The sequence below is a fragment of the Lacerta agilis genome, chromosome 10, assembly GCF_009819535.1.
Source record: "Lacerta agilis isolate rLacAgi1 chromosome 10, rLacAgi1.pri, whole genome shotgun sequence".
NCBI lineage: Eukaryota > Metazoa > Chordata > Lepidosauria > Squamata > Lacertidae > Lacerta > Lacerta agilis.
The window spans coordinates 27744079-27771476 of record NC_046321.1 but is presented as its reverse complement, the minus strand read 5'-3'; the positions used below and the strand labels follow the sequence as shown (position 1 = coordinate 27771476).

The following is a 27398-nucleotide window of genomic DNA, read 5'->3' as shown; positions in this document are numbered from 1 at the left end:
GAACTTGGAGGACTGGACAACTTTTTCACCTTTAGTTTCGGGGGGAAAGGATGGCTAAGGGGACACAGGGGAGTATATAAAATCATGAATCATTTCGAGAGAATCTGATAATTTATATCTTTCAGAGTACTGATAATTTATATCTTTCAGAGTACTGATAATTTATATCTTTCAGGTCCTTCTGGTTGCTAAAAATCTACCTAAGGTTAATTATGTGTTGAGTGAAACAACTTCGGAACAGACAACAGGATGCACATGTTCATGCAATGCATAATTAACTTTGGATTAATTGCTCAGATGGCGCTTTTTTGGGGTGGGGAGGATTAGACAAACATGTGGAGTCTTTGAATGGCAATCGGCTATGAAAGCTAAAAATGGTATTTACTACCAACAAAGTTTAACTATTAACATTTCGCTCTGCTTGGAAGCTTACAAGGGGCATCCTGCTGGACACTGGGTCTGTAGTGTGGCCAAGAAAGGCAAGTTGTTGTGGGAAGTTCCCATCCTCTACCAGCCTTTAACTGTGCTGCTGAAGATGAAAGGAATGCATAGCAGAACTGAAGTAACAGTAGAACATGTTTTTGGGGCCCTTTGGCAGCTTAAGCTTCTGGACAATTGGCCAGTGACCTGGTCAAAATGTCAAATGTTAAACAGTCTTAAAATTTAACTGCCATGATGACTTCCTTTTGCTGCCTTGCCAGAGAGAGAGAGAGAGAGAGAGATAGCTTATACCACATGCCTCAAGACCTGCTGCTGCCCCCCTGGGAAATTGGAACGTGCAAATAATTTTTAGGCATGCAAATAATTTATTAGAGCTGCAGGAAAGCTGTTGACCTGCAGAATATCTTCTTCCCCATTGTGCTGAAAACAACAAAAGTAGTGTTACTGTGTGGAAGATTGGAGGATCCCAATACTGTAAATATGTTCTGCATCACATTGAGATCAATAAGAGGGAAATGTTTCACATGTTTTGTGTTTTGAGATGCATTTACTTGCATTTCCCTTAGCGAGTCTGTTTTTGGGTGATTGGAAACACGGGGAGTGGGCTTCACTCTATCTTCCTTGTATAAGGGGTTGTTGTTTATAGTGTTTGCTAGCATATTTACCAGCTGAGCAAAATTAACCCAATTCTGGACAGAATGTGTCTAGTACCAGTGTCCACTGGTAATGGGGGACAACCCATCCTTCAGCTTTAAATAATCCTAATAAGCTCCTATGGAACAATGGGGTTCCCAGGAGTAGAGCTTTAAAATAGTATTATCATCCCTATCACTGGTCCCTTGAGAGAAATATTAGTTTTGGCTTTCGGTATGAAATTCCAGCTCATGGAGACTCTTAAAATGTGGAACCTTATTTTTGTCGTCATTGCAAATTGTCTTCATTCCATTTGTTTGTTTCTGTGTTCTTTTGATAAAGATGCATATGTAAGAATCTTGCAGCGATGAGTTTCATCAGCGGTAGCCAACATGGTGCCCTCCATATGTTGCTGGACTTTAACTTGCATCATCACTGACCATTGGCTGTACTGCCTGGGGCTGATGGGAGTTGTAGTCCAGCAACATCTGAAGGGCACCATGTTGGCTACTGCAGGGTACATGCTCTATAAAGGCTGATATTTCAGACAGCTTGGTCTTTTTTAGATAGCAGTACAGTTTGAAACGAAAAGCAAATTATTATTTTTTAAATGGTATGGCGAGTCTTACTCAACTATATTGTGAGGACTAGTGCTTATTACTAATTCAAACAGGAATCTGATAAAGAGCTTTGCTAATAAATTAGTCATCCAATCAGTTGCATGAATGTGAGAGACCAGTTGGTAGATTAGTATTGTTTGGGATGCTGTATATGCTTGTAAAAAAATCATTGGGGGGTATTGGTAGAATATGGTTGCTATTTGCATATATTTCTCTTATTTATTGTGTAGATGCTCTGCGCTTTGCACATTGGAATTTTTCCTTCTCATTGTAAACCATTTTGGGTACCTTCTGTAGAAAAGCAGAATACAAATAATAATCTTGAGTTGTGGTCTGTGGCAGTTTATGAAAAGAGCTGACAGATCATGGTTTGTGATCAGTCAGCAAACTAGAATCTGAAACTGTTGTTTGAAATTGTGGCTCATGCCGTTTTTTGGCATGCTGTGTCCCCCTTGGCCAACCATAGTTAAGGTCTCTGATCTGCCTCCAGAGGTCATTATGCCTGCAAATGGGGATGCTGAATAGACTGAAAATGAAAGCAGATAAGCAGCCCAAACCATAGTTGTGAACCGCCCTGAGATCTGCAGATGAAGGGCACCCACAGCCACCCACAAAACTATGGTTAGTGCAAAGCAAGATTTGCCTGTTTTAAGTTGCCTGGGTTGATAAAATGTGTGTGGATCTTCATCTGCGCCTGTTGTGCAGGCCATGTGTACATGCAGCAAGATTAAGAAGTTTACAATTGTCATGCAGGTTGTGTACAACTTCCTGCATGGTGTTTTTCGTGTAAGAATTTTTTCATGGCTGAGGGGTTCTTTAGTCAAGGTTCTTTCAGCAATGCTAACTGCTAGACTGTGTATGTAGTAGTCATGCATAAATCAGTCCCAGCTGCTGTTTGCATGAATGGATCCTTTGGACTTGGCAAATAAGCAGCTAAAGTGTGTGTTTGCATGTTGATTGGAGGGACCTTTAAGAATCAGCAGTCTGACTTGCGTGTTGTAATGAATGTTTTGACATTCCTCTTAGGAAGGCATACAACCATACTGTATAAACCTGACTGATCTAGATATTTCAACCTGGTGGAAATTCTTTTTTTTTTTTTCATTTAAATGAGTGGCTTGTCCAATTCATGCTAGGCTAAGTAATCAGAAGCTCTAAAATTAAAGACTAGAATTTCTGTGGTGGGGGAAATCAAACTCAGGAAGCTGTAAATCCGAAAGCTACATTGAGTATGCACATTTTGGAAATGTATCTTTTATTTTTTAATTGTCTTTTATGTTTCGATATTGTGGTACTGAAAGGCAGGGTGTAAAACACCTTCACTATTGCCACTTTGCTATGCAGGAATTGTGTTTTACTTTAAATGCACAATTACAGTCGGAGTTCTTCATTTAAAGAAAAACAAGTTTAGTGACCAGAATCTCATGTTAGATTATGACGCAATATTATGTGCAGTACTATGTTCATGTACTGTGATCTATTTTGAGGTAGGCCTACCAACTTGGAAGCCCCTGGACCAAATGCAGCATGCCAGTCATAGATTGCTGGCGGTCTGGGGCTGGATAGTCGCGCCCCAGGCTGACCCTCCGTGTTAACATAAACTCTGCACTACTGAAACCTCGTAAATAAAATGGGCTTCAGGCACTTGTTGTAGGCAAGACCTAGTGGATTGTCTGAAGTCTTGTGAGGAGTCTAGGCAGGAGCTATAATTGGAGCCGGCAAAGCTTTTAAATGGACGTTTAACAAGTTTGCCATTATTCAGAGTCTAGAATTCTGTGCTTTAAAAATACCACCTTCTGAATTGGCAAATGTGTCTGGTTGGCTTCATTTTGGCTGCCCTGCTATAGCAGTGATTTTAATGAATGAACCCAGTACATTTTTATTCTGTAGTATACTTGTGTTTGATTTTTTTTAGGGAGGAGGGGGGGGGGAAATGCATTCTGTTGAACTTAATTTGGCTACAGTATTCAAAATTTGAATATGCAGTGCAGTGATTACAGTGTCCAGAGGACATGCTGGGTGTTTATCTATTCAAATCCTGAGTCAAATAAACTGGGAAGGAGGAGGGGGAATAGACGGCGAGATCTGGGCGAGCGCTTCACCTGGACCTTGCAGGGAAATATTACTAGGAGGAACGATTTGGAAAAGGCAGCTCTCTAGTCAGCATGGAGTCAAGCATTCCAGTCAACTTTCACATGCTCAAAATATGTCTTCTAGCATATCCTGCACCCTTTATATCTCGAGATATATGAAACAGACACCCAGAAGTGCCCAGGGAGATGGCCTGTAACAGACTTTGTCTAAGTAGCTGGAGGAGAAGGGCGTAAATATACGAATGGTGATCCCTCCCCTCTCCCTGTTCCAGCTGGGCCCCAGAGCCTTCCTGCTGATCCTGCCTTCTAGCATCTATAGTTGATTTCATGCCAAAGTGTAAAGCATTATCCACACACTCCAGGTCACGGAATCAAAATTTACTGACTTCACTGATTTTTAATGCCAGTCAGCAGCAGGCAGGATCAAGCCCCAAATGGGCGAGATGTTGCCTGATGCTGCCGCTGCTTCTCCAGTGGGGTGTGTGTGGCGCAGGTGACTGCGGCAGGGCAGGGCGGCACTTACTGTGAATGCCCCAAGTGGCGAGATGGCCTGGGCCCCAAGCACTCCAAAGATCCATTCTGATTTATGATACAAAATAGCTTCTGGTGCTGCGGGAAGCAGTGAAAAAGTCGGTGCTTGTCTGCTTCTCGTGGTTTTTTCGCTGCCATGGTGAAACCACCTACAGTGTCTGAGGCAAAGTCAATGTGAATAAACATAAAACTTTCAGAAGTTACATTCAAAACAAAAACAAAACAAAACCCTGCTCCTCCCTGTCAATGTGTTAATTTAACATTGTTCTCGCAGAGAGGATTTCACAGACAGTTGAACGCGTCTGTTCAGCTGAAGTAGCTGTATGACTTGGGTTGTGCCACAACAAATTTATTAGCATCCTTTAATGTGCCTCAGGACTTTGGTCCTCTGCTGTAGCAAAAACAAACCAGAGGAGACAAGCTTGTGTTTAGAATGCAGGATAACACAAAGTCTCCACCCAGGAGCCCAAAGGGTACGCAGGTGCTGAAACTTCCCCTCGAGACACCTCCCTGAAGTCTGTTGCTTTTCTCTGAGGAGAGCTCTGGTGCTAGTAGTGAGCTCAGCTGGAAGAAAAGCGCTGGGGTGAGTGGGGGAGAGGCTGTGGCAGGCACAGGCTCAGGGTGCCCCTGCCAAATGGACCTTTTTTGGGGGAGTAGCATCCTGGCAAGGGGACAGCTTTCCCAGGCACTACCCTTCCGGTCTCCTTTTGCACAAAGTAAAGGCCTTTGTGTTCACCCAAGCTCTTTAAAAAGGCTTATGAAACTTGGACTATCCGTGTTTACCTCTTGGGGTGTGGTTTAAATGTTTGTTGCGTTTTTCTTTATATTATGTACACACACACATACAGAGAGAGAGAGAGAGAGAGAGAGAGAGAGAGAGAGAGAGAGAGAGTAAATTGTCCAGGTAACATTATGTTATATTAGAAGGTGCATACAATATACATATGCATATAGATATAGATAGATAGAAACACATACACCTCTGCTTTATGTATGACTGGGGCAAACCCACGTTTCAAGATTCACATTTCTATTCCCTTTTCACCTAACAACTTTTTCACCTCTTTGTTCACATTTTTAAAATTCTGCCTCTCCACCAAATAGTGCTTAAGGCAGCTAACAGTGATAAACTTGTTTGTTAGCTTGTTCATTTCGTTTGTGAATTGCTTCTCATGAAGCATCCCAAAGCACTTCAACATTAAAAACAAATATAAGAACAAGTTTCAAGTCCAATAGGGAGACACATTGGGTTTTTAAAAATACCCAGTGGTTGGGGAGAAAGGTTTTTGGTGGGTACTGAAAGGGTGATAGAGAAGACATGCCTGCCTTAAATGAAACACAAATGAGTTCCAGAAGGTAGGTACAGATGTAAAATGCAAAACATGGGTACTTCTCTGGGGTTTGTGTGGTCTATTTTTTTAAAAGAAAAAGCTGCAAGCTGCTTTTCCCCTACTGTATTTCCCCCTATATCTGTAAAACTTTAGTAGTTTAATTTGTGGTGGCTTATAGCATTTTGTATCGTAGCGTTTGTTTTAGAATATTGGGTTTTGATTACTTGCTTATTTGTAACCTGCCTTCTAGGCAGCTCAGGGGAGTGCACACAGTTCCCCTCCTTGCGTATTTTGTCCTCACAGTAACCCTGTGAGGTAGGATTGGCTGATAGTGTCTGGTCCAAAATCACCCAGTGAGCTTTGTGACTTATGTGTGGATTAGAACCAGAATATCACTTGTTCCTAAATCAACACAAATGGCTGTACAGTACTGCACTTTGAGACAATGAAATCCTTTCTCAGTGATTAAAAACTCACTTGGGTCGTTGCTGCTGCTTAGCTGCAGCACGGGTGCTGAGGATAAAATTGGATCAAGATGCATTGTAACCTGCCTTGAACCCTTATAAGCTAGCTGAGTTGTTATTAGGGAATGCTGGAGAACTTAGTACAATAAGAAAACAGCCAAAGGGAATACTGTACAATTTTTCATACTGACAGTGTGATGAATATTGCTCTGTCTTTATACCAAATAGATCTTTTGGACAGAAAGCTCTTTTCTACATGGACAAATCTTTCAGAGACTGAGCTTCTTCGTAGTAACATTCCACCCCCCCCCCCACGTTCCTGATATGATCTAGGAAATGGCACAGATATAGGGAACTGAAATTCAGCCACAGTAGAAAGATATTTCGGCCAAATGCACGCTAGAGGCCAAGTAATAAAGGTCAGGGCCACAGTCCATCACAGTTAAGCATGCTTAAGCCCATTTGATATCAATGAGCTTAAGAGTGCTTACCTCTGTTTTTGTTACTAGTGCTCTCTTGAGATTTTTTCAGATATTCTGTCATAGCGTAGGGTAAAAAGGTAGGGGTCAACTGAAACTTTAGGTAGCAGGAAACATGAAAGAGCAGGATAGACACCTGGTGCCACAAGGATCCACAAGAGGCAAAACATATGTTTTGGTCATGTGTTTCTCTCTCTCTCTCTCTCTCTCTCTCTCTCTCTCTCTCTCTCTTTATATAAAAAATAGGGCATGCAGTATTTTGTGGGGTGGGCAGACAGAGGTTATCCTTTTATCAACACACTGTGGTCTTGATGAAAATCACTTCCTTGAAGCTGGTATTTGCATCAGGAGGGAGTTTGCATTTAGACAGCAGCTGCTATTTCAAAAAGACAGGCCAAACCCACATGGGTTAACATAACACACAGTTCCCCCCTGAAACCAGTGCTAAATGCGGGAGTGCCATCCTTCCTAGCATCTGAGGAAGGACAAATCGTATACAAAAGATAAGTTGAATTCTAAAAAGCATCTAGAATTGATTTGTATCATCAGTTAGTACAGAGCCTCGTAAATAAGCCCAGAAAAGTTACAAGCCTGCCCCCCTCTCTATACACACACACACACACACACACACACACACCTGCTAAGGGCTAGCAGAGGAGAGATGACTCTGTCCCTCTCCTCCAGCAGGCTGTTGCCTTGCTTTGATGGGAGTTGAGGAGAGGGCTTCCTTCCTCTGACTGCCTGTTTGTTTTCTACTCAGCACCACCAACCTGATCCGTTGTCTGCATGCCATTCCTTGTCACCCATGGCTACTAGGCAAGTGCTTAAATACAAGACTGATTATACATTTACTTTGGGTTACTAACTTTGGCTTCTGTTGGTCAGGGGAAAGGTAACTATTGAAGCCTTGATTATAGGAAATCTTTGCCTACAGCAGTCTCCTCAGAATCTCTTCTTTGCAGTCTTGAGTGCCTACTTTTTCAAAAGAAAAAAGACAGCTGAAACTCCAAAGATCTTGAATTGTGTGCCAGTTTCAGTACCTCTTTTCTCTTCCATGGTTTTGTGCAACACATAGCCCTGCCTGGATCTCAGTCTTGCCACATACTTGCAGGACTCCGTCAGAGGGGATGAGCGCTGGGCCTGCTTTTTAAAATATAAATATAAACAAATCTTCATTTCTTGGCAGGATAAGCCAAATTCTCTGTTCTGTAGCTTGTCTATATCATCACCTTGACTTTTCTGACGTAATGCAAGCTATTGCTGGAATATCTCTGCTTCATGCATGCGTGTGCATCTGTTTTCCAGAACAAAGTCGCCGTGATGACTTGGAGAGCTTGGGCTATGTGCTGATGTACTTCAACCTTGGCTCACTGCCTTGGCAAGGCCTGAAGGCTGCTACAAAGCGCCAGAAATATGAGCGCATCAGTGAGAAGAAGATGTCGACGCCCATCGAGGTGCTCTGCAAAGGCTACCCTTGTAAGTTCTTCCTTTGCATGCACAACGTGCATGTGCCCTTGCATCTCCTACACTCAGAGATTCGTGTCTCCACAAACATACTCAAAATTGTCTAGTTGCCATCTTTGCATGTGCTCTGTGACCTTGCTACCTATTTAGGATCGAGATGAACGTTGTTCCTCTGATTGCAAAATATTGGGTGAACAATCTGAGACTTTCAACAAGTTCTGCCCCAGTAGTCTAGAAACTGTAGCTAAAGGGGCTGCCTCAAGAGGTAAGGGACTAGCCTGGGGAAGGGTCATAGCTGAGTGGTACAGTATCAGTTTTGCATACAGAAGGTCCCAGGTTCAATCCCCAGGTAAGATTAGGAGAGAGCCGTCTGAAACTTTGGGGAGCTGCTGCCAGTCAGTGTAAACTACTGAGCTAGATGGCTCAGCGGTCTGACTTGGTAGGAGGTGGCTTCCTATGTTCCTAAAGCCTTGCTTGTACCTGAAGCAGTCCGCTGGGTATATGTTGGGCAAGCTCATTTCAGAGTCTCCAAATATAGGCCCCTGGGGCTTATGTAGAGCAGGATTAAGTCCATATGCTATCCCCTTTATAGAGGGAATTGGAAGCCTTAAATGTGTGTATTCAAGTATGTCAAGTCGCAGAGTGTGATGGACAAATTTCACTCCCTATGAACAGATGCACAGCAGTCTGTCTTTCCTGCTTAAAGCATGGTCTCTCCTTGTACAGCACCTATACCAGAGGTGCATGCCCTCCCAATATACATGTCCTGAGCCTCGATGGGTGGACCTGTATTTGTGAGAGGAAGGACTGAGAATCTGGGAGGAAAGTGGAAGGGGTGGCATGCAAGCCTGCCTGTAGGTTATTTCTCTCCGGTTTGGGGAAAAGTGGGGTGAATTAGGGGGGCATGTATTTAGCAGGTTTCTGTGGGAGTGAACTGGAGTAAGAAGGGGTAGGAATAGTCATGTACCAGTTACCTCTGCAAATGGACGAAATAAAAAGGGTTTTGGCAGCAGGTGGGCTTTAGGCTTGATGGCAGAAGCACCACAGCTGAAAAGGTCTTTTCTTGGGTCCATAATATGACCCAGGAGGATAGACAACGAAAAACTTAACTGCTAGCTAGGCTTGTTTTCCTTTCCCAACATTGCTGCCTAAAGTTGGTGTGAGAAATAGCCCAAAATATGAAATGAACACAACCATATAACATGCACGTGCTGCTCTGGCTCTTTGAAGTTGGAGAATTTATCATTGTTTATTTAAATCCTGAAAAAAAACTAAAACATACATAAAATAGAAAGACAAACAGGAAAACTGAAACATAATAACAAGCCATAACAGAGTGCTATTAACAGCAGATAACGTATCTAAAGATCTAAAATACATTAAAAGATATTAAGGCTGGTGAAATTTCTGGGGGAAACAAAAAGGGCTTCACCTGGTGCTAAAAGATGACAACTGAGTGCCGGGTGAGTGTCTCAAGGGAAGGCATTCCACAACTGCAGCAGCACCTCCGAAAAGACCTCTCTAGTAATCTATAACATGAAGACTTTATGAAGGCAAAGAAGAGAACAGCAGTGCCTCATTGGGGGGGACTGCTGTGCTTGATGGCAACTAATAATCTCTCCCTGCTTTTCTCCCAGCTGAGTTCTCAACATACCTCAACTTCTGCCGTTCGCTGCGGTTCGATGACAAACCAGATTACTCTTACTTGAGGCAGCTGTTCCGCAACCTCTTCCACCGCCAGGGTTTCTCCTATGACTATGTGTTCGACTGGAACATGCTCAAGTTTGTGAGTAATTCCAGTTCTGAGCCTTTTCGTTGTGTCCTGGAGTCTGTGTGTGCTTGTGAGCTGCAAGTGGAGGCAAGGGGGGTGAACAGTAGGGATGGCCATGCTTGAGGGTCTCTTTTTTATTGAGGGACTCTTGTGTTCACACATTACAGTGATACCTCTGCTTACGAATGCGATCCATTTTGGGGTGCCATTCACACCCCGCAAAGTCCGTAAGTAGAGTGCCGCTACTGTGCATGTGCAAAGCGTGCAGATCGCTTGTGCGCGGGGCGAACCCGGAAGTAAACACTTCCAGGTTTGCCGCATTTGTAACCTGAAAAGCCACAATGTGAAGCAAACATAACACAAGGTATGACTGTACAGTGGTGCCCCGCTAGACGAATGCCTCGCAAGACGAAAAACTCGCAAGACGAAGGCATTTGTCTAGCAGAAGGCTGCCCCGCAAGATGAATTTGTCTATGGGGCTGCCTCGCAAGACGAAAATTCTTCGTCTTTTTTTTTGTCTAGCGAAAGCGCGGCTGTCATTGTCACTTCGCTAGACGAAAAACCCGCTAGACGAAAATTTTCACAGAACGAATTATTTTCATCTAGCGGGGCACCACTGTATACTGCTAATTCTTTTTAGTAGCCGAGTTCTGTGTCCTGACCTCAACCACTGTTTGTTTGTTGTTCAAATAAAAAGCAAGTTCAAAACCCTGTATGGCTGTAGAAATAAGCTTGGAAACAAGTGCATAAAGGTCACACCCCCACGATATATTTAAATAATATTTAAAGTGCGTAGCTTCTCATGGCCACTGGTCCCATCACCTCCTGGCAAATAGAAGGGGAAGAAATGGAGACAGTGAGAGATTTCACTTTCTTGGGTTCCACGATCACTGCAGATGGTGACAGCAGTCACGAAATTAGAAGACGCCTGCTTCTTGGGAGAAAAGCAATGACAAACCTAGACAGCATCTTAAAAAGCAAAGACATCACCTTGCCGACAATGGTCCGTATAGTTAAAGCTATGGTTTTCCCAGTAGTAATGTACGGAAGTGAGAGCTGGACCATAAAGAAGGCTGATTGCCGAAGAATTGATGCTTTTGAATTATGGTGCTGGAGGAGACTCTTGAGAGTCCCATGGACTGCAAAAAGATCAAACCTATCCATTCTTAAAGAAATCAGCCCTGAGTGCTCACTAGAAGGACAGATCCTGAAGTTGAGGCTCCAGTACTTTGGCCACCTCTTGAGAAGACTCCCTAGAAAAGACCCTGATGTTGGGGAAGATGGAGGGCACAAGGAGAAGGGGACGACAGAGGATGAGATGGTTGGACAGTGTTCTCGAAGCGACTGGCATGAGTTTGGCCAAACTGCGAGAGGCAGTGAAGGATAGGCGTGCCTGGCGTGCTCTGGTCCATGGGGTCACGAAGAGTCGGACACGACTGAACAATAACAAGCTTCTCCCAACAAATCCTGGGAACCGTAGCCTGCCACAAAGCTACAATTCTCAGTACCTTTACTAAACTACATTTCCCAGGATTCTTTGGGGGAAGCCATGTGTTTTAAACATATGATCTGGATGTGACCACAATCTCAGAAGGCACACGATGGGGCTTACTAGGCTTCCTTGTTCTACACTGTTCCTTGTTGGACCATTGCCAAATCTTGTTGGGATTGGGCCTAAAGGTACGCTGAGGTGGCACTGTAAATTGATGGAAAAACTTAAATATTTAGTTGCTGTGTTCTTAGTTTTGTCTGACCATGAGAAGGAGCATGGGCTGGTGGGTCGTGTACCCTCTCACTCCCCTTCCCTGAATGTTCAGCTTTCTTTTTTCTTTTTTAAGTGAAATGGGTCTCTGCCCTCAAACGTAAGTTGATTAGATATTAGATAACAGTATATGAGCAAACCAAGCACCTAATCTAGCAGGTTGGATGGGGCAGTTGTATACCTGCGCCTGACCTTGCCTGGCCTCCACCTGCAAAGGAAGCTTCACCCATCAGCAAGAGAGCCCTTCCGCCGAGGAGCAACCTCATGCATCTGCCCAAACAGCCTGGGAGCTGGCACAGCGAACGGGCATTTACCACCACCTTCTGTCCTGCCTGGCATGATCATCAGATCTGTGGATGCAGCACTGGCTGCGTCACCCCACTGAGCCGCACCACTGCTCGCCTCGAGTTATGGTTGAAGCATAAATTCCAAGCATTTGTCTGTCATCTAAGCACCTTTGCACTTTATATCCAGAACACTGGAAGACAGGGCAGGTTGCCATTTACTGAGCAGCAGCAGTAGAACATTGCCTAAACTTTTACTTCTTTTCAGCGTGAAAAGGGTAGAGACTCATTCCACTTTTTTAAAAAAAGAAAGAAAAGGAAAACTGAACATTCAAGGAAGGAGCCTGAGGGGGTTCACAGTCCACCCACCCACACTCCCTGTCATGGTTAGAAGAAATAAAGAAAGCAAAATAAAGCAGCATATGGAAACTGTCCTGCATGATTCAGCACGACGGTTTTCCTTCCCCCCTTCCCTGAACTCTTATCTCGTTGCATGTGCAGCTAATTCTGCATATGAATAAAGTGATTTGCACCCCCCTTTTTTTAACCTGCTTCTAAAATCTGGATGCATTCTGGGTTGTTTGATATTCCAGGGAGCAGCCCGGAATCCTGAGGACATGGATCGGGAGAGGCGAGAACATGAGCGAGAGGAGCGGATGGGGCAGCTCCGGGGTTCAGCTACGCGGGCACTGCCCCCCGGGCCTCCTGCTGGAGCCACAGCTAACCGCCTCCGCAATGTCGCCGAGCCCATGGCCTCCACACCCACCTCCCGCATCCAGCAATCTGGTGAGTAGAGGGAAGGTCACACGCAAACCTGTTCTCTGCATAGCAATGAATTGCACAGCCAGGCATGTGCGTCGTTTGCTTCATGGGCTTGTTCCTAAGTAAAGTAAAGCCTCCCATGTGTTTAACTACAGCTGCTCACCTCCTTCACTGCTGCTTGCTCTTGCCTTTCCCATCTTCCCCCCCCCCCTCCAGTGGCAGTGGTGGTTGTGGGACTCTTGCCCCCTCTCCGCCCTGCCTTTATCCTGTTCAAAATTTAGAGTTTGAGCTCCAAGCGGAACGGACTCTTCCTCACCCCTCTTTTTTTCTTACATTGCTCTTCAAAAAAAGCATCAATTTTACAAGTTAGTAATTTGCCCCTTGCCAGGAAACACGTCCCCCAGGGCAATTTCACGGGTGGACAGGGAGCGGAAGGTCAGCATGAGGTTACACCGAGGAGCCCCTGCAAACATCTCCTCGTCTGACCTCACAGGGCGGCAAGAGGTGTCACGGATTTCAGCGTCACAGGTGGGTTCCTACCGGTGGCCAAGTGGGGCCAGAACTGCTTCCATCTACTTGTGGGCTGTGGCTAGAATTAAGAAAATGGTAGAGTTAAGAGTCTCGCCGGCGCATGTTAATCTGGTAACTACCCAGTTGGTGCAAGTCCTTATTCTGCTTCTGTGTGGGACGGCGTTAAAAATGGCCTGCTCCTCTGAAAACGATGGCAATTGCATCCCTATGTGAAAGGGGAGAAATTACCAACCTTCCAGCTGTTGAGAATTTAAACATTCTGGCAGCCCAGCACGAGAAGCAGAACAGCTAAGCTAACTGTGTTGCAGGGCTTGTCATACGCTGAAGTGAGAAAAAGAATCTTTAGTCTGAATTCTTGTGTGAAGTCCTATCAGAGTAGTCACAAGCCACCAAATATGTTCAGCAAAAATGCATTACGGCTGCTAATCTGCTTTTCTCCCGCCAAGATACATATGGCTCAGACCCATGGGGTATTTGTAGATTAATAATAGTACATTGAATTATGCTTGGGAGTCAGTGTTGCAGTGCAGCCTATGTGCATTCTTGTCTGCTGATGTCAATAGGAGGGAGTCTCTTGCGTTCTGTACTAGTTGAACTTCCCGATTCTTTTCAAAGACACAGCCCCATTGCAGTGATTTTTTTCAAGTCAACAACAAATATGGATGATTTTAACCAGGGGGAAAAGGACAAAATCCTTGGACTAGATGGAACTGGTAGAAAAGCACTCATGGCTGCAGCAACTGCCTGCTTCTCCAAACTGGGAACAGGATCAGCCAAAGGATATGTATGTGTGACACTATCTCCTTGGAATCTAGGAACCATCAGTCATCATCATTGCCTTTTTGTGGATTTGGTTTTAGCTTTATTAACTAATTATCAGTTAAACAATTCTTGAATCTGCTGAAAAAGAAGTCAAAATAAGGTTGAAGTGCATTCAGTGGCAAGCCATCTACCAGTACTTTGATGAAAATTATCCTGTGTTTGTAGGTAGTTGAATGTATTCCTTGGAAGGAGGGGTGGGGTCTTGTTGAGACAAGGGTGGGAAAAAGAACTTGGATGACATCTCTTTACCCACCCTTGCTAAGGTCCTCTTCTGCAGCCTACTCACTTCTCTATTTGTTTGTAGACAAGTGTGCCATTTGATCACCTGGGGAAGTGAAGAGAAGATTCCACCGGACCAGTGTTTGCTTAGGTGAGTCTCTGCCTAACCCCTTCTCTTTCGTCTACATGGATAGTGGATCTTCATGGGTTGATATGCTTCCTTTCTGCATGTAATCCCAGCATAATGCCTCATGGTTATAGAAACGGCACAGTCTGTGAACAAGTGGGATGTTTGAGCAGCTCCAGCTGTTTAGAACCTATGACAGAGAGATCTAAACATTCATTCTCTCTGTGTCTCTTGGTTGGTAAATGTTCCAGGCCCACCGAGTATCACAAGGCCATTTTTGAACATCAACGGGCATGGCTAAACTTTGGCTAACATGCCACGATTAGCAAACCGTATATATTGCTGTGGAAACATGTAACCCTAGGCATATATTAAGATATTGTTGAGGGATGCATTCACCCTACCAGCTCAACTGCTAGGAGCTACTACCTAACAGTTGTAGACCTCACCCTTTAGTCTCAGTCACATGGGACTCTTGAAAGAGGCAATGTGCACAATTCTTTAGCACACCATAGCTTGTTTTCTTGTCCCCTTGGGTGAAATCAGTTGGTTAGAATGCCTTTTCCAAAAACAGCTTGCTCTGTACTTCCTTACTTGGTTGGAAAGGAATATGAGGCAGGTTGCTACTTGCCTTTATTGCAGAGGGTGAAGGGAGGCAGCAGATTAAGGGGGAAGAGCAGTGACTTGAGTCCTCTTCCCAAAAGCATACAGATGTTGATGTAGGAGCAAGCCACTGCTGTTTTTTTAAAAGCAGGCCTTTATGTAGCTTACTGGGCTTGGTCCTAACTCTCTAGCGCTCTTTGGGTGCTCTTGTGTAATTACTATTGGGTGTGTGTGTGTGTGTGTGTGTGGATACGTTCCCTGGCCTCACCTCCCCACCCCCATAAATGACATCATTGTAGCTTTTCCCATTGCTCCCCTCCACATCTTGGGGGCTGAATTTCTGTAGGCTCCCTCTGCGATTATGAACCCTGATCTATCAGGGTTCTCAATTGTGTCGGGGGAGCATCTTGTGCAGCAGAGCAGCCTGCCAATTGCAGAAGTTCAGCCCCCCAACCTGTGCAAAGCTGCCAAGAGTGTTGACGGCAGAGGGGCCATGGAGTGTGCCCCTGGAATCGCAACACCCTTCTGATTTAACCCGCTTTTCTTGCTGTGTAGAATTTTGATTTTTTTCTTTGGGAGGTGGGAAGAGGCTACCCTTGTCTGATGCTTCCAGCATTAACTAAGGCGAGCATCTTTTCAGTTTTGGGGCTGCTTTCAGGATGTAAAGCAGTGCCTGCCCACGTTGCAGATACATTGTGAAGCTGAAGGAAGGAACAGGAGGCACCATCTATACTGTTTCATAAATGTCCTTTCTAAAGAGGGTCAGTGGCACAATCGGATGACACATTTTCAGAAGAGTTGCTGCTGTGTGTAGTACTAGTAGTAGTAGTTATTAGTAAGATTTGTCTAGGGTCTCCACTGTTGGATGGGGGAAACCATTTTTAACAATGCTCTCTTCTTTTTTCCCCTTTTCTTTTTCTAGTGTCTTCACTGTATTTTTCTTTTAAAAAACAAAATAACAAAAACAAATTTAAAAAAAAGAAAAAAAAAGAAAAAAACCCAATTTTTCCCCCCTGCCAGCAACAAGGAGAGGAGCTGCCCTATGCTGGCGTCCATGTCTTTTCTGAGATCGTTGCCTGCGTTCCCGAGCCCAACTTGCCTTGGACAAAGTCACAGACGCAGGAGGAGCCTTGCCGAAACACCTCTGCTGCTGTCGCGCAGTTTCATCTCCGTAGGCCTTGCCCCATTTCACGCCAGCAGGCTGTGGCCAGCCACCCCCAGCTTCTCGCTCCCTTTTTTGATCTGTTTGTATCATTGGAAAAAAGGAAAAAACAAAACAAAACAAAAAAACCACACAACACAAAAATCAATCTCCCGACTTCCATATTTTTTAAAAGTTCGGTTTGTGTAAGATGAAATTTGTTTCCAGCATAATTTTAAATTCCGTTGGGATTGTGGGGTTTTTGGGGGGGGAGGGGAGGGGGGCGGAGAAGGAGGGAGAGGAGGATGTTTGCAGCAGACTTTTACGATTCCAGGCCCAAGTGGTGTCAAAAGCTGGCTTTAACATTCATTTAAATGTGGACGGCGGTTTCAAGCATGCGCTGCCTTTGTGGGTGGCAGGGGCCGAAGTGGGGCAATGGTGGAAGAAGCATTCAGGCATTCTTTCCCTAGGGGACACCACTGCCCCTCTGTGCATTCACGGGCATGTTGGGAGATGCTGCGGGCAGACCAACAAGGCGAACAATACTGGCACAGCGGCAGTTGCGGCGTGCGAAGGGTGTGCGTAAGGGGTGGAGGCATGTGCTGCGCAAGGCAGGAGCAAATATGAAGGACGTGGAAATGTTGCCTGCCTCATATGCAGGCAGTGGGGGGGGGGGTCCTCTTCTTTTTTTAAAAAAAAAATGAAACAAAACTGTTTGCGTGTGTTTAGTTTATATTTTTTTAATTATTATTTTGTACTTCCTCAGGAGCTGGGGAGGGTGTTGACGACAAAGGGGGAGAGGTATGTGAAAATAACAGTGGGGGGAGAGTCCCTGCTTTAGCTGCAGGGGGTTGGGCCTTGTGTACCACCGGTTTCCCAAAGGACAACCACAGCTCAGACGCACAACCTCTTCTCACAAAAAGGTGTCTCCCACCCTCTGTGTTCACCCCCATTACTACTTTTTTTTTTTAGACTTTAGGCTTTCCTTAAGAAAACAGATCCATCCTGGGATGTGCATCGCCGCAGTCGTTACCATGCCCTGCAGCCTCTTGCTTGGCACACTTTCTTAATTTTATTTTTTACTTTGGACAGTGTGGAACCATTGGAAGTGGGGGTGGGGCTTGGCATATTTGGTTCTTTTTATTCTTTCTATTTAACACACAGCTCTTTTTATTTTTTGCCCCTAATTTATTTACCCTGCTTACTGTGTCTTTCTTCCTTTCTCTCTCTCTCTCTCTCTCTCTCTCTCTCTCTCTCCTTTTTTTAATTAAAGTAAAAAAACAAAACTTTTTATTACTTTTAAAAAAAACAAAAACAAAAAACCTTGAAGAACTTTGGGGGGGATTTTGTACTTTTTTCCTGTGTAAATATTGGACTTTTTTGAGCTTTATCGTGGTTGTTAATTTGAAGTAATAAAGTAGAAAATGATAAAGTGATGGAAGCATCTGTCTTTTTCTTTCTCCCCCTTCCAACCTGGCTGTGATAATGTCATGTCGGCAGGAAGTTTCATCTTACATATAGCCTCCCTCCTGCTCTGTTTCCAAGTTCCAGGAAAAAGATTGACAGGGAAGAGAATGTACACCATTTGTACACCTAAAAATAAAGCTGATCTGGCCTTCAGGTTCATAATTGATATTGGTCTGATAGCAGAAGAGTCATCTGAAATGTGATGGTCCTGAAGAAATGCTGCCTGCGTTTTGGGCTTGAGGGAAGAATAGTGTGCAGAACTAGAAATCTCCAATTTGGTTCAGGGGCCCTTCGCTCTCTATTCTTTTAGAGTTCCAGATGTTCAAGCCAGTACCACAAATACCAACAAACTCAAAACGACACTTCCAAGCCTGCAGCCGTGAACTCCATTAGAATTTAAATAGCATAATTGTCACGAGATAAAGAGCAAAAATGTCATTGAGCACTAGTAATTTCAGTTCAGCCATAGAAAGCGTATGATTTTTTAAGCTAATGCTGCTAGACTCTTCAACTGAATCTGGATGCACATTTTAAACCACAACTAGCCAGGCAATTGCAGATTTATTGAGAATGTCTCATTTGTATCAAGATTGAATCATCTCTTGTTGATGCATTTTCGACAACGCTTTGCTTTCAGCTTGGGTTAACTTCATACAAATTCAATTATTGTAAGCAACATTTTTTTTATAAAAAAAGATTAGTGACAACAGGTAAGTTTAATTATTTCTTTACACCTGATGATGTCCTAAAGAAACAATTTTCTGTAAATTTATAAGAATGGGGCATGCTTGCTAATACGCTCTTTTTGTGTGTATGTGGAAATAGGGAGTTTTGAATTCTTTCTCAGCCATGAAATTTGATGTGGTAGCACAGAGAGCCACCATTCATAGTTTGGAACATAAGAAGCTGCATTTATACCAAGTCGTGGCTATTGGTTTATCTAACCACGAATTGCCTCTTGACTGACAACAGCTTTCCAGTGTCTAAGGGCAAGGTCACCTGATCTTTTTATGTGGAGGTGCCGGGGATTGAACCGAAATCTCATCCCTGCAAAGTCCCGGTCCTTTCTGCAGTTGTGAAAATCATAGTGAGATCAAGAATCTTGACAAGTTTTTGCTGAAAAGCAGTATAGAAATAACCAGGCTTCAGTTGAGCACCTTGCTTAGCTCCAGTGCCCATGCTAAAAATATATCTCCTGGCTAGAGAAATCAGGTGGCATGCAACGTTTGGGTTGAGACATTTTGTGCAAAAGTGATTGGATACAGTTACTTGGACTGGATTCTCTTTGAACATGTACTGTGGTTAGCAAATCTGTATTCAGATGTGGGCCTATGCATCAGAATTAAAGGTGTCTGATGTTTACCTTATTGAAAAGAGGCATTAGCTTATCAAAAGCATATTACTGCAAAGAGCTATGAGGCTTTCTTTCCTTCCTGGTTTGTAATCTACTTGGAGAGATGCTAATCCTAGGTTGCTTTGTTTAGTATGGGAGAGGGCTCCCAGTACCGTAGTTGCTTGTTCCAGTGGCAGCTGTGGGAGCATTTTGGTTTTGTAGGGCTGCAATTTTTAACCTTGCTGTTTCCATCACAATAGGACTTTGTACAGAACCTATTCAGGAAAGTGTGCCACTACACAGGTGCAGAGTGCCATTGTTTTACTCTCTTTAAAAAAACCACTCAATTATTTTCTGCACACCTATGGACAGGAAAAAAGTTTCCACGTAAGAATGCCCAAGTATGATTTTCAGTTAAGATTGACACCATACCACATAAGTTTTTGAATTCATGTATTTTCACCTACATACTCATTGCCAAAAATCTAAACACACACAAACTTTTTTAAAGTGAGGAAAACCTGCCTCTAGTTGCATGGCGTTTTCCTCACCGCAAAAATATCAGTTTTAACTATTTGTTACCCAAAACACTTTCCCCCTCTGAATTATAAAAGAACAAAGTATTCCAACCAATAGACAAAAACGATGAGTTCATCTGAACCAGGGCATATGAGCACAGCAAAACATATTTGCAATGCATGGCTCAATTCTGGAAATGTGAACTGTTCATTTCTGCTCATTTGCAGAGTTCATCACAACCTCTGTTCTATCTGAGATGTGGGGGAATATATTCCAGGTTTGGGGAATGATGAGGAGTCACGTCCAGACACCGTTTTCCTCAAATGCAAAACAAAAGGAAAAACAGATAATTACTGTATTACTGAAAGAGGCTAGCAGTCGCTTGCTCTTTTGTAAGGTCATAAATACTAAACCAAAAAAAAGTTCCTCTAAGTAGGGAATACCTATGCTGGTGGATCTTAGAGGTTCTTGGAGAAAACAAAAGTACTGGTAGATACAAGCCTGATCACTCCTGTACTAACCTGGCAGAAGCAAAGCAGGTCTCTCTGTGTTGTTGGTGCTTGTGTGGAAGACTGAGTGAAAGCCCCTTTAATATTTCCTTGTGTTACATAGAAGAATAAAAAGGAGACCTTTTGTAATTGGGAATGGATTTTCAATTTTGAAGGCAGGCCATGCATGCCTTCATAGCTGTGAAATACGGCTTGTGTTCTCTGAAAAATATCCAAATGGCCATTGGGAAAGGATCAGACTCCCTTTACACAAGAAGCTTGGGTGTCTTGTACTACTTGATCCTTTTAAAAAAATGTTCCTAATATGAAATTTGGGAGAAGGGCATATGTTTGAGAGTATGGCATATACTTGGTATCATATCAGTTCTAGGCAGTCCCAGTTGAAAAGGTAATACAAGGTGAGGGGCTGGGAAAGACCCCTGCCTGAAACTGACCAGCTTTGCCAGTTGGAGCAAGCAGCACCAGATTAAACAGACTAATCTAACTCAGTAGAAAACGGTTTTGTTTACTCTCATAAAAGAATTCATTTATTTTAAAAAGATATTTGGACCACTTGGTTGGCAAGCCTATGAAGGCGATGTACAACAGGAGAGTCAATTCGCAACATAAAAATCACCCTTAAAATAGAACAAAGCATTGTTTTAAAATGGCATGACATTTCAGCAAAACAGATCAGACCTCTGATGCTGGGCGTGCCATACTTAAAAACCTAGAGAAAAGAGGGATGGGGAGGTGATGTGCGCACACACAAGTATATATAAAGCAAGTGGGATCGGCCACAAAACGCTGGAGTCTGGTGTGTTCCTGCTCACTCTTCCAGTTGGCCATGCCCCCCTGTGATAATCCGTCCTATTTTCTCCCCCACAAACAGCATTCTTGACCATTGAGTGCATTCATTCCTCCATTGGGCTGTTTCTGGGGATTCCCCCAAATTAGGACCTCTGAACTTTGGACTTGGAGGGAATGATTTAAATTTAGGTGCTATTTAGACTGGGGATTTCCTAGTGCTTACTAAATCTTAATACGGTGGTTGTAGTGTTGATTTATCTGTGTTATTTATACATGAACCTGGAATCTGCTGTGATGTAAAGCAGATGAGACATTTTTTAAAATGAATGAAAAGGAAATGTGCTTTTATCATTGTTAAAATATCAGGCAAGAATTCCTGGTGCATACAAGTGCAGCTCAGCAAAGCAGATGGCTTTCTAAGAGAGACCATGGAATGGTTCTCCATAGATATCAAATTTCAAATTAATATCAAATTAATTTGAGAGTGGCCATTGAGGATGTTTTTGGTATGCGGTCTCCTGTGCAAGTAGGGCATGTTGAATTTTTCAACTTTCAAATTCAAAAAATGAGGGAGGGGTGCTAAAAGTTGTAACATGACTTGGGAATTCAAAAGGTATTTAGGCTAAATGGATATAATTTAGTTTTGCTTGTAAACAAAATGACTGTAAAATTGAATAGAAATCATTAAAAATTATTACCAAATATTTGCAGTTATATATTAATACTTATTTATGTATGTATGTATGTATGTATGTGTGTATGTATGTATGTATGTTAAAATTCTTTAGTTCCCCGAAAACAGTTTATGGTGCTGCTTCATCAAATGTAGACTTACCAAGCTAAATGATGTCTAGTCACAAAAAGAATAGCAGGTTTGAGTTCTTCACATCCCAAAACATATTTTTAAGACCCCCCTTACTGAAGAGATTTGCAAAAATTAAGTTTCACCCCCTAAAATCACACATACCGGTACTGTGCAAGGTAGACAATTTGGGCTATGTTTCCTATAGAATCCTTTCCAATGTCAATGATCATGAAACTGATATGGTATTATGCCTACACCCTTGTGCTCAGCTGACTGTTACACATCATCTCAATGCTATGTTTCCCATTAAACCTGTAGTGCAGAGCTTGCTCTTGCAAGATGTTGCTGGAACAACTGATTCAGCAAGGCCCCACATTCCAGCAAGAGTTAGCTGGCTGCGTGACTAAGTATGGCATCAGTTGTGAGATCTGCCAAGACAGCAATTAAGAGGGCAGCTTCTTCTGTGGTACAATCTGGTGAGCAGTTTTTCATACCAGGAAGTTACTCTCTTCATCTCACTTTTATAGTATGGCTCTTAAGAGAGACCAAGCCCTGGTCAATGGAGGAGATCTTACTGTAATAACTACCAGATGCTTTAAATAATTTTGTTTCTGTCTTGTCTCTTCATAAGTTTGGGAAGAGGGTAATAGTTCTGTTTTTGTTTTGTTTTTAAAGTTTCAATAAAAGATCACATGTTTCTTAATAGAAATGGTCTTCCAGATTGGCTCATTTCACCTGCACTTTTTGCTTCATAACTTTCCACAAGGGCTTGATATGTGTTTTTTTGTATTAAAGAAAGCTCAAGAGTGGGAGCCCAGCCTGGGAGTACCAATGCAGGTCTTTGTATGCTGCTGACCCTTGAGTAACAAAAGTAGCACTTGATTTTATATATGACGCTTTTGTATCACAATGTTTTCAACAACTGCCAGGTTTGTTGCATATTGATCTAGCAACTTTGAACTTACTATTTCTGAGGATATTTGGTTTGTGTTTTGATTTTTTAAATACATATATGTATGAGAATATTGTTTTGTTTGCCTTTCTTTGGGAGGAAGGGTAGGTGAAAAATATGACTAATAATAATAATAATAATATGAAAGTATTAATATATTAAACATGTTACACACACGCACATATTAATGACTAATAAAGATGTATGGAAATAGTTGCTGGCTTGGCAAAAAGCTGCTCTAATTGTTTCAGAAGCCAGTGTTTAAGAATTGGGTCCCAAACAGTGGAGAGAGCCTCTAGGAGTCATTATCCAAAGCAATCCCATGTAAAGGGATTAGTGTGAACCCTCACAGATCTGCCTTAACAGCTTCTATAATGCAGATGAGGCATGCACATTTGCCTAGCTAAAGAACAAGGAGCTGATTTAAGGTAAATAGCACTTCAAAGGAATAGAGAATGTATCAAGATCAGCTGGATTTGGTCAAATTCCCAGACTTTGAAAACAAAGAGCCTGAGCATTATGATAAGCCCAGAAGGGTTATGTGCTGTGTGACCCTTTTGGCATTAACTCAATGGTTGGGGGCGGGTGGAGAGACATCTAGGGCTGAACCTATGAAGCTGCCAAACACTAGCTGCTGCTGCTGCTGGTGGTGAAGGTTGATGTTACCATTTACGGGCCTTTCATCATTACTCCTGGGTAGGTTGCCACAATTGCAACCCAAACTGCTGCAAGAGTCATAATTTGATGGAGCAGGGATGGGAAAAGGGGAAGCAGCATTATTTCACAGCAAAGACAATGGTATCTCCTCGGGTGCTATTTGCCAATCCTCTGCACACAGAAGTTTTTGTCAGAAGCCTACCAAATAACCTAAGCAGAGGGTGATAGAAGTTTTATAAACATGCACTGCCAATTTCCCTTAAAATTTTTTTTGACAGTTCATATTTTAAATCCGAACCAACATGTCAAAAAGAAAGAAAAAAGAAAGAATGGATGTGTGTTTTTGAGTCCACCAAATTCTTCATCAGGCTGGATTTGACCAAAGTAAGAAAAAACAGGCCACTATGTCTGCATTGGTCTAAAAGTCATTTTAGTTGTGTTCTCTTAGATAAGGGCCTGGCTAGGGGGGTTGTCAGGAAGAGCAGCTACACTTCAGAATTTACAGAATGCCATGTACCTTTTTACCTAGTCAGTTATAATCCTCACAACTTAAACTTTCCCTTAAACTTTGGAAGATAACAACCCTTGTAGTAGGCATAGGAAGAACTAAGCTAAGTCTAGACAGGGCAGTACTACATTACAATAAAACATGTGCCAGTTTGTGTGTGTCTTTTTCTTCTCATTGATTTTTGATGATTATTACATTTATGTCCCACTTTCCTCCAAGAATTCAAGGTGACATACACAGCTCTGCACCTCCCTTTTTATCCTGGCAACCTTTTGAGGTGGGTTTGGCTGAGAGGTAGTGACTGACCCCAAACTTACCCAAAGGGATATCATGGTCTCCCAGGTTGCAGTCCAACACTTTAACCAATATGCTACGCTGGTAGTCAGCTGAATGTGTGAACTACTGGTAATTCCTGAATCCTCCCCGCCCCCCAAAGGTATCTGGATGGGTGTGTGATTTTGATTACTAAATACTGAACACCATTATGCAAATTGACCATCCCCTGTAATCTCTCTGCGTGGAAGATTTGGCTGAAAATGCAAAAGATTGCAATACGCAAGCCAGCTCTGTCGCTACTTGTCATTGTATAGTAGGGCAACTCATGTATTCAATGACTCTTTAAAATGGAAAGTGCTCCAGAGGTGCCACCAAATAAATGCTGACTGATTCTAGACAGCAGCTTCTATTGAAGTTAAAGGAACCTTTGAAAGTCAGCAGGAGGCAACATCTGGATGCAGACAGTCAAGTGGGTGGGTACCTTTTAAGTGGCTGTTTAGGTAATCTAAACGCATAAGGTGTTTGGGTGGACAACTGTTCTGCTGAAAGAGGAGAGAGCATACTAATTTTAAAAATGCATGTTAATATAAATTATGTGTAAAGGGGGAAGAACAGATTATTCCCGTAGAATTTACACAGCAAGATTTAATTGTGTGTTCAGCTAAAATAGATGTTTTAGGTCAGGCTTCATCAATCTCTGCCTTCCAGATGTTTTGAGACTACAATTCCCATCATCCCTGACCACTGGTCCTGCTAGCTAGGGATCATGGGAGTTGCAGGCCAAAATCATCTGGAGGGCCATGGTTGAGGAAGTCTGTTTTAGGTACTGTAAAAGGTAAAAAGGTAAAGGACCGCTGGACAGTTAAGTACAGTCAAAGGCAACTATGGGGTGCAGCACTCATCTCGCTTTTAGGCCAAGGGAGCCGGTGTTTGTCTGCAAACAGCTTTCCAGGTCATGTGGCCAGCATGACTAAACCACTTCTGGTGCAACAGGACACCGTGATGGAAACCAGAGCACATGGAAACACCGTTTACCTTCCTGCTGCAGTGGTACCTATTTATCTACTTGCACTGGTGTGCTTTCGAACTGCTAGGTTGGCAGGAGCTGGGACAGAGCAATGGGAGCTGACCCCATTGTGGGGATTCGAACCGTCGACCTTCTGATTGGCAAGCCCAAGAGGCTCAGTGGTTTAGACCACAGCACCACCCTGTATATTGTACTGTATATTGGACTCTACAACATATTTATAGGAAGGCATAGTCTAATATAGATACAGATGCTGGAGGTGTAATGCGCCTCACCGAGGCATGTGATATGGGCATGTCCACTGGTATTTTCTTTCTGGTCAGAAGTCATTGTATCAATTTTGTATTGGCAAAATCATTTATATTTGTGTATGTCCATGTGCTTTTAAATTATATTCCTGTAGTATGGAGATGTTTTGCGAGACTTTGTGGTCGCCAAAAGACTTCTTCTCTGAGCATGAAAGGATAAACACACAGCATATGTTACACAAGACCTAAACACCCTTGCTACATCTGAACACACTTTTTTTTTACAAACACCAACTTTGTCTGGATACCTATTTGGACATTTGGAGGGCATTTATCAAATTATATGTGTAAACGAAGATGGACGTATCGTGTTTCCCCTAAAATAAGACACCGTCTTATATTCCCCCCCCTCAAAAAAGAAAAGAAAAACACAGTATGGTGGTTATTTTCAGGGTATGTCTTATTTAACAGCTCTGCGTCAGTACGCTGCATAGCCACGCCTATCCAGGCCACCTTAAGGGAGGTGCTGTGTCACTATGTCTTATTTTCAGAGTATGGCTTATATTTCGCGAATGCGTAGAAATCCTGCTATAGCTTATTTTATGGCTACGTCTTATTTTAGGGGAAACAGGGTATTGATGGCTATCATGTTGTTAATGTGAGCTGTTAGGTTGTTTTGCTCCACTCCGTACACCTTTTTAATTTTTCTAATAAATTTGCCATTAAAAAAATCAATTTAAAAAGCTTTAATGGGATTTAAGCAGAAGGTAAGCCATCTCTTGCAACAACTGACTGCTTATGTGTATGCAGCGCCAGAGCAGTCTCATAGCATGTGGAAAGTAAAATAAATGAATAGTGAGAAAAGAATAACCGGAGAAACATAATAGTAAACATAGCAACTGTATGTTGAAAGGCAAGTTGTGTGTGTGATGGAGAAATCCCATCCACCGATGCAGCAGGCAATCTTAAGCAAATTCTTGCTTTTGATATATATGAATTCAAAGTAACAAACGGTGCCCCCTAGCGTTTTGTTGAAAGAGGGACAGCAGGAAATAATACCTTTATTACTCCAGCAGACAGTAAATTCCTAACTCCATTAAGGCAGAAAACAACCTCCCCCAAATATTATTAGACAAACATTTCAAGAGCAAGCATTTCCTGTCTACTGATGGTCTATTTTTGCTGCCGAAGTTTTTTGTTCACTGGCAAGTGCCAAATTGAACAAATAAATGTCAAAAGTTTGGAAAGGGATAATGTTCTGAAATATAAGGATAATTTAAAAAAATAAAATAAAATAAAATAGAGATAATAGTGAATTAAAATAAGAAAGAAAAAAGAGTAGAAAAGGGGGAAAGAGAATACATTTTTCTTTTTTTTTAAAAAAAGCAGAGTAAAACATCCATAACAAAATAACCCTAAAATATAATTAAGGCTACAAACGATATAGTATACAGTATATGTTGATGGATAAACTTATTATTGCTTCCCTTCAGTATTTGTTAATCCATGTATCACTATGATTTCGACAAATACATTCCAAACAAATTTGTCCATGCATAATCTTCGTCTTCATGAGAAATAAAAAATTGACCACGGAGCAGGGATGGAGAACTTTTGACCTTCCAGATGCTCTTCGACTCCCGTCAGCCCCCAGCCAACATGGCCAATGCAGGGGTGATGGGAGTTGTAGTCCAGTGACATCCGGAGGGCTACAAGTCACCTATGGCTCAGAATCCCTAAATCCAAATCATGCTGCCCATTCACACGCACACGTGTGATGCTTGTCGATACCCGCTAACCCCCCCCCCCCACCCGGAGCTGCTGGTACTTGCCAGTATCATCAGGGAGGGCCCCTGATCTAGAAAAAGAGCAGCTGCTATTGTGCAAATGGTCAGAACCCGCAAGTCCGGAGATAGAAGCTAAGTGCGGCGCTGGAACGGCGGAAGGAAAGAAAAGCGACTCTGTCTCTTTAAGCGGCCGCCGTCGCTACTGTTCGGGCGGAGCTCAGAATCTATCTGTGGAAGGCGGGGGCACGCGGACGTCTCTGTCCCTGAGGCCACAGGTTACGTCACCGCCTCGCGGCTCCTCCTCCCTCTCTGGCAGGAGCGCGCGCTGGAGAGAACGAGACGGGCAGCCAGCTATCCCGCGAGCTTCGCGCCTGCGTGGAACTGTTCCCCCTCTTCTTCGCCTGCCCAATCTCTCCCTTCAGCTGCTCTCTGGCCTCCCCCCC

The 27398-nt window shown here is 43.0% G+C and overlaps 1 protein-coding gene across 4 annotated transcripts in view; it reads left to right on the top strand.

Moving 5' to 3' along the window:
- The window catches only part of LOC117053650 (casein kinase I), a 47948-nt gene extending 31620 nt beyond the window's left edge, over window positions 1–16328 (top strand). For all 4 annotated transcript variants that reach the window (XM_033161595.1, XM_033161596.1, XM_033161594.1 and 1 more), the window contains exons 6-11: window positions 7898–8068; window positions 9694–9842; window positions 12467–12659; window positions 13024–13163; window positions 14293–14358; window positions 15860–16328. In XM_033161595.1, the coding sequence (XP_033017486.1) occupies window positions 7898–8068; window positions 9694–9842; window positions 12467–12659; window positions 13024–13163; window positions 14293–14325 (686 nt within the window). In that variant the 3' untranslated portion in view covers window positions 14326–14358; window positions 15860–16328. The remainder of the gene's footprint in view (window positions 1–7897; window positions 8069–9693; window positions 9843–12466; window positions 12660–13023; window positions 13164–14292; window positions 14359–15859) is intronic.
- The last annotated feature ends 11070 nt before the right edge of the window (window positions 16329–27398 follow it).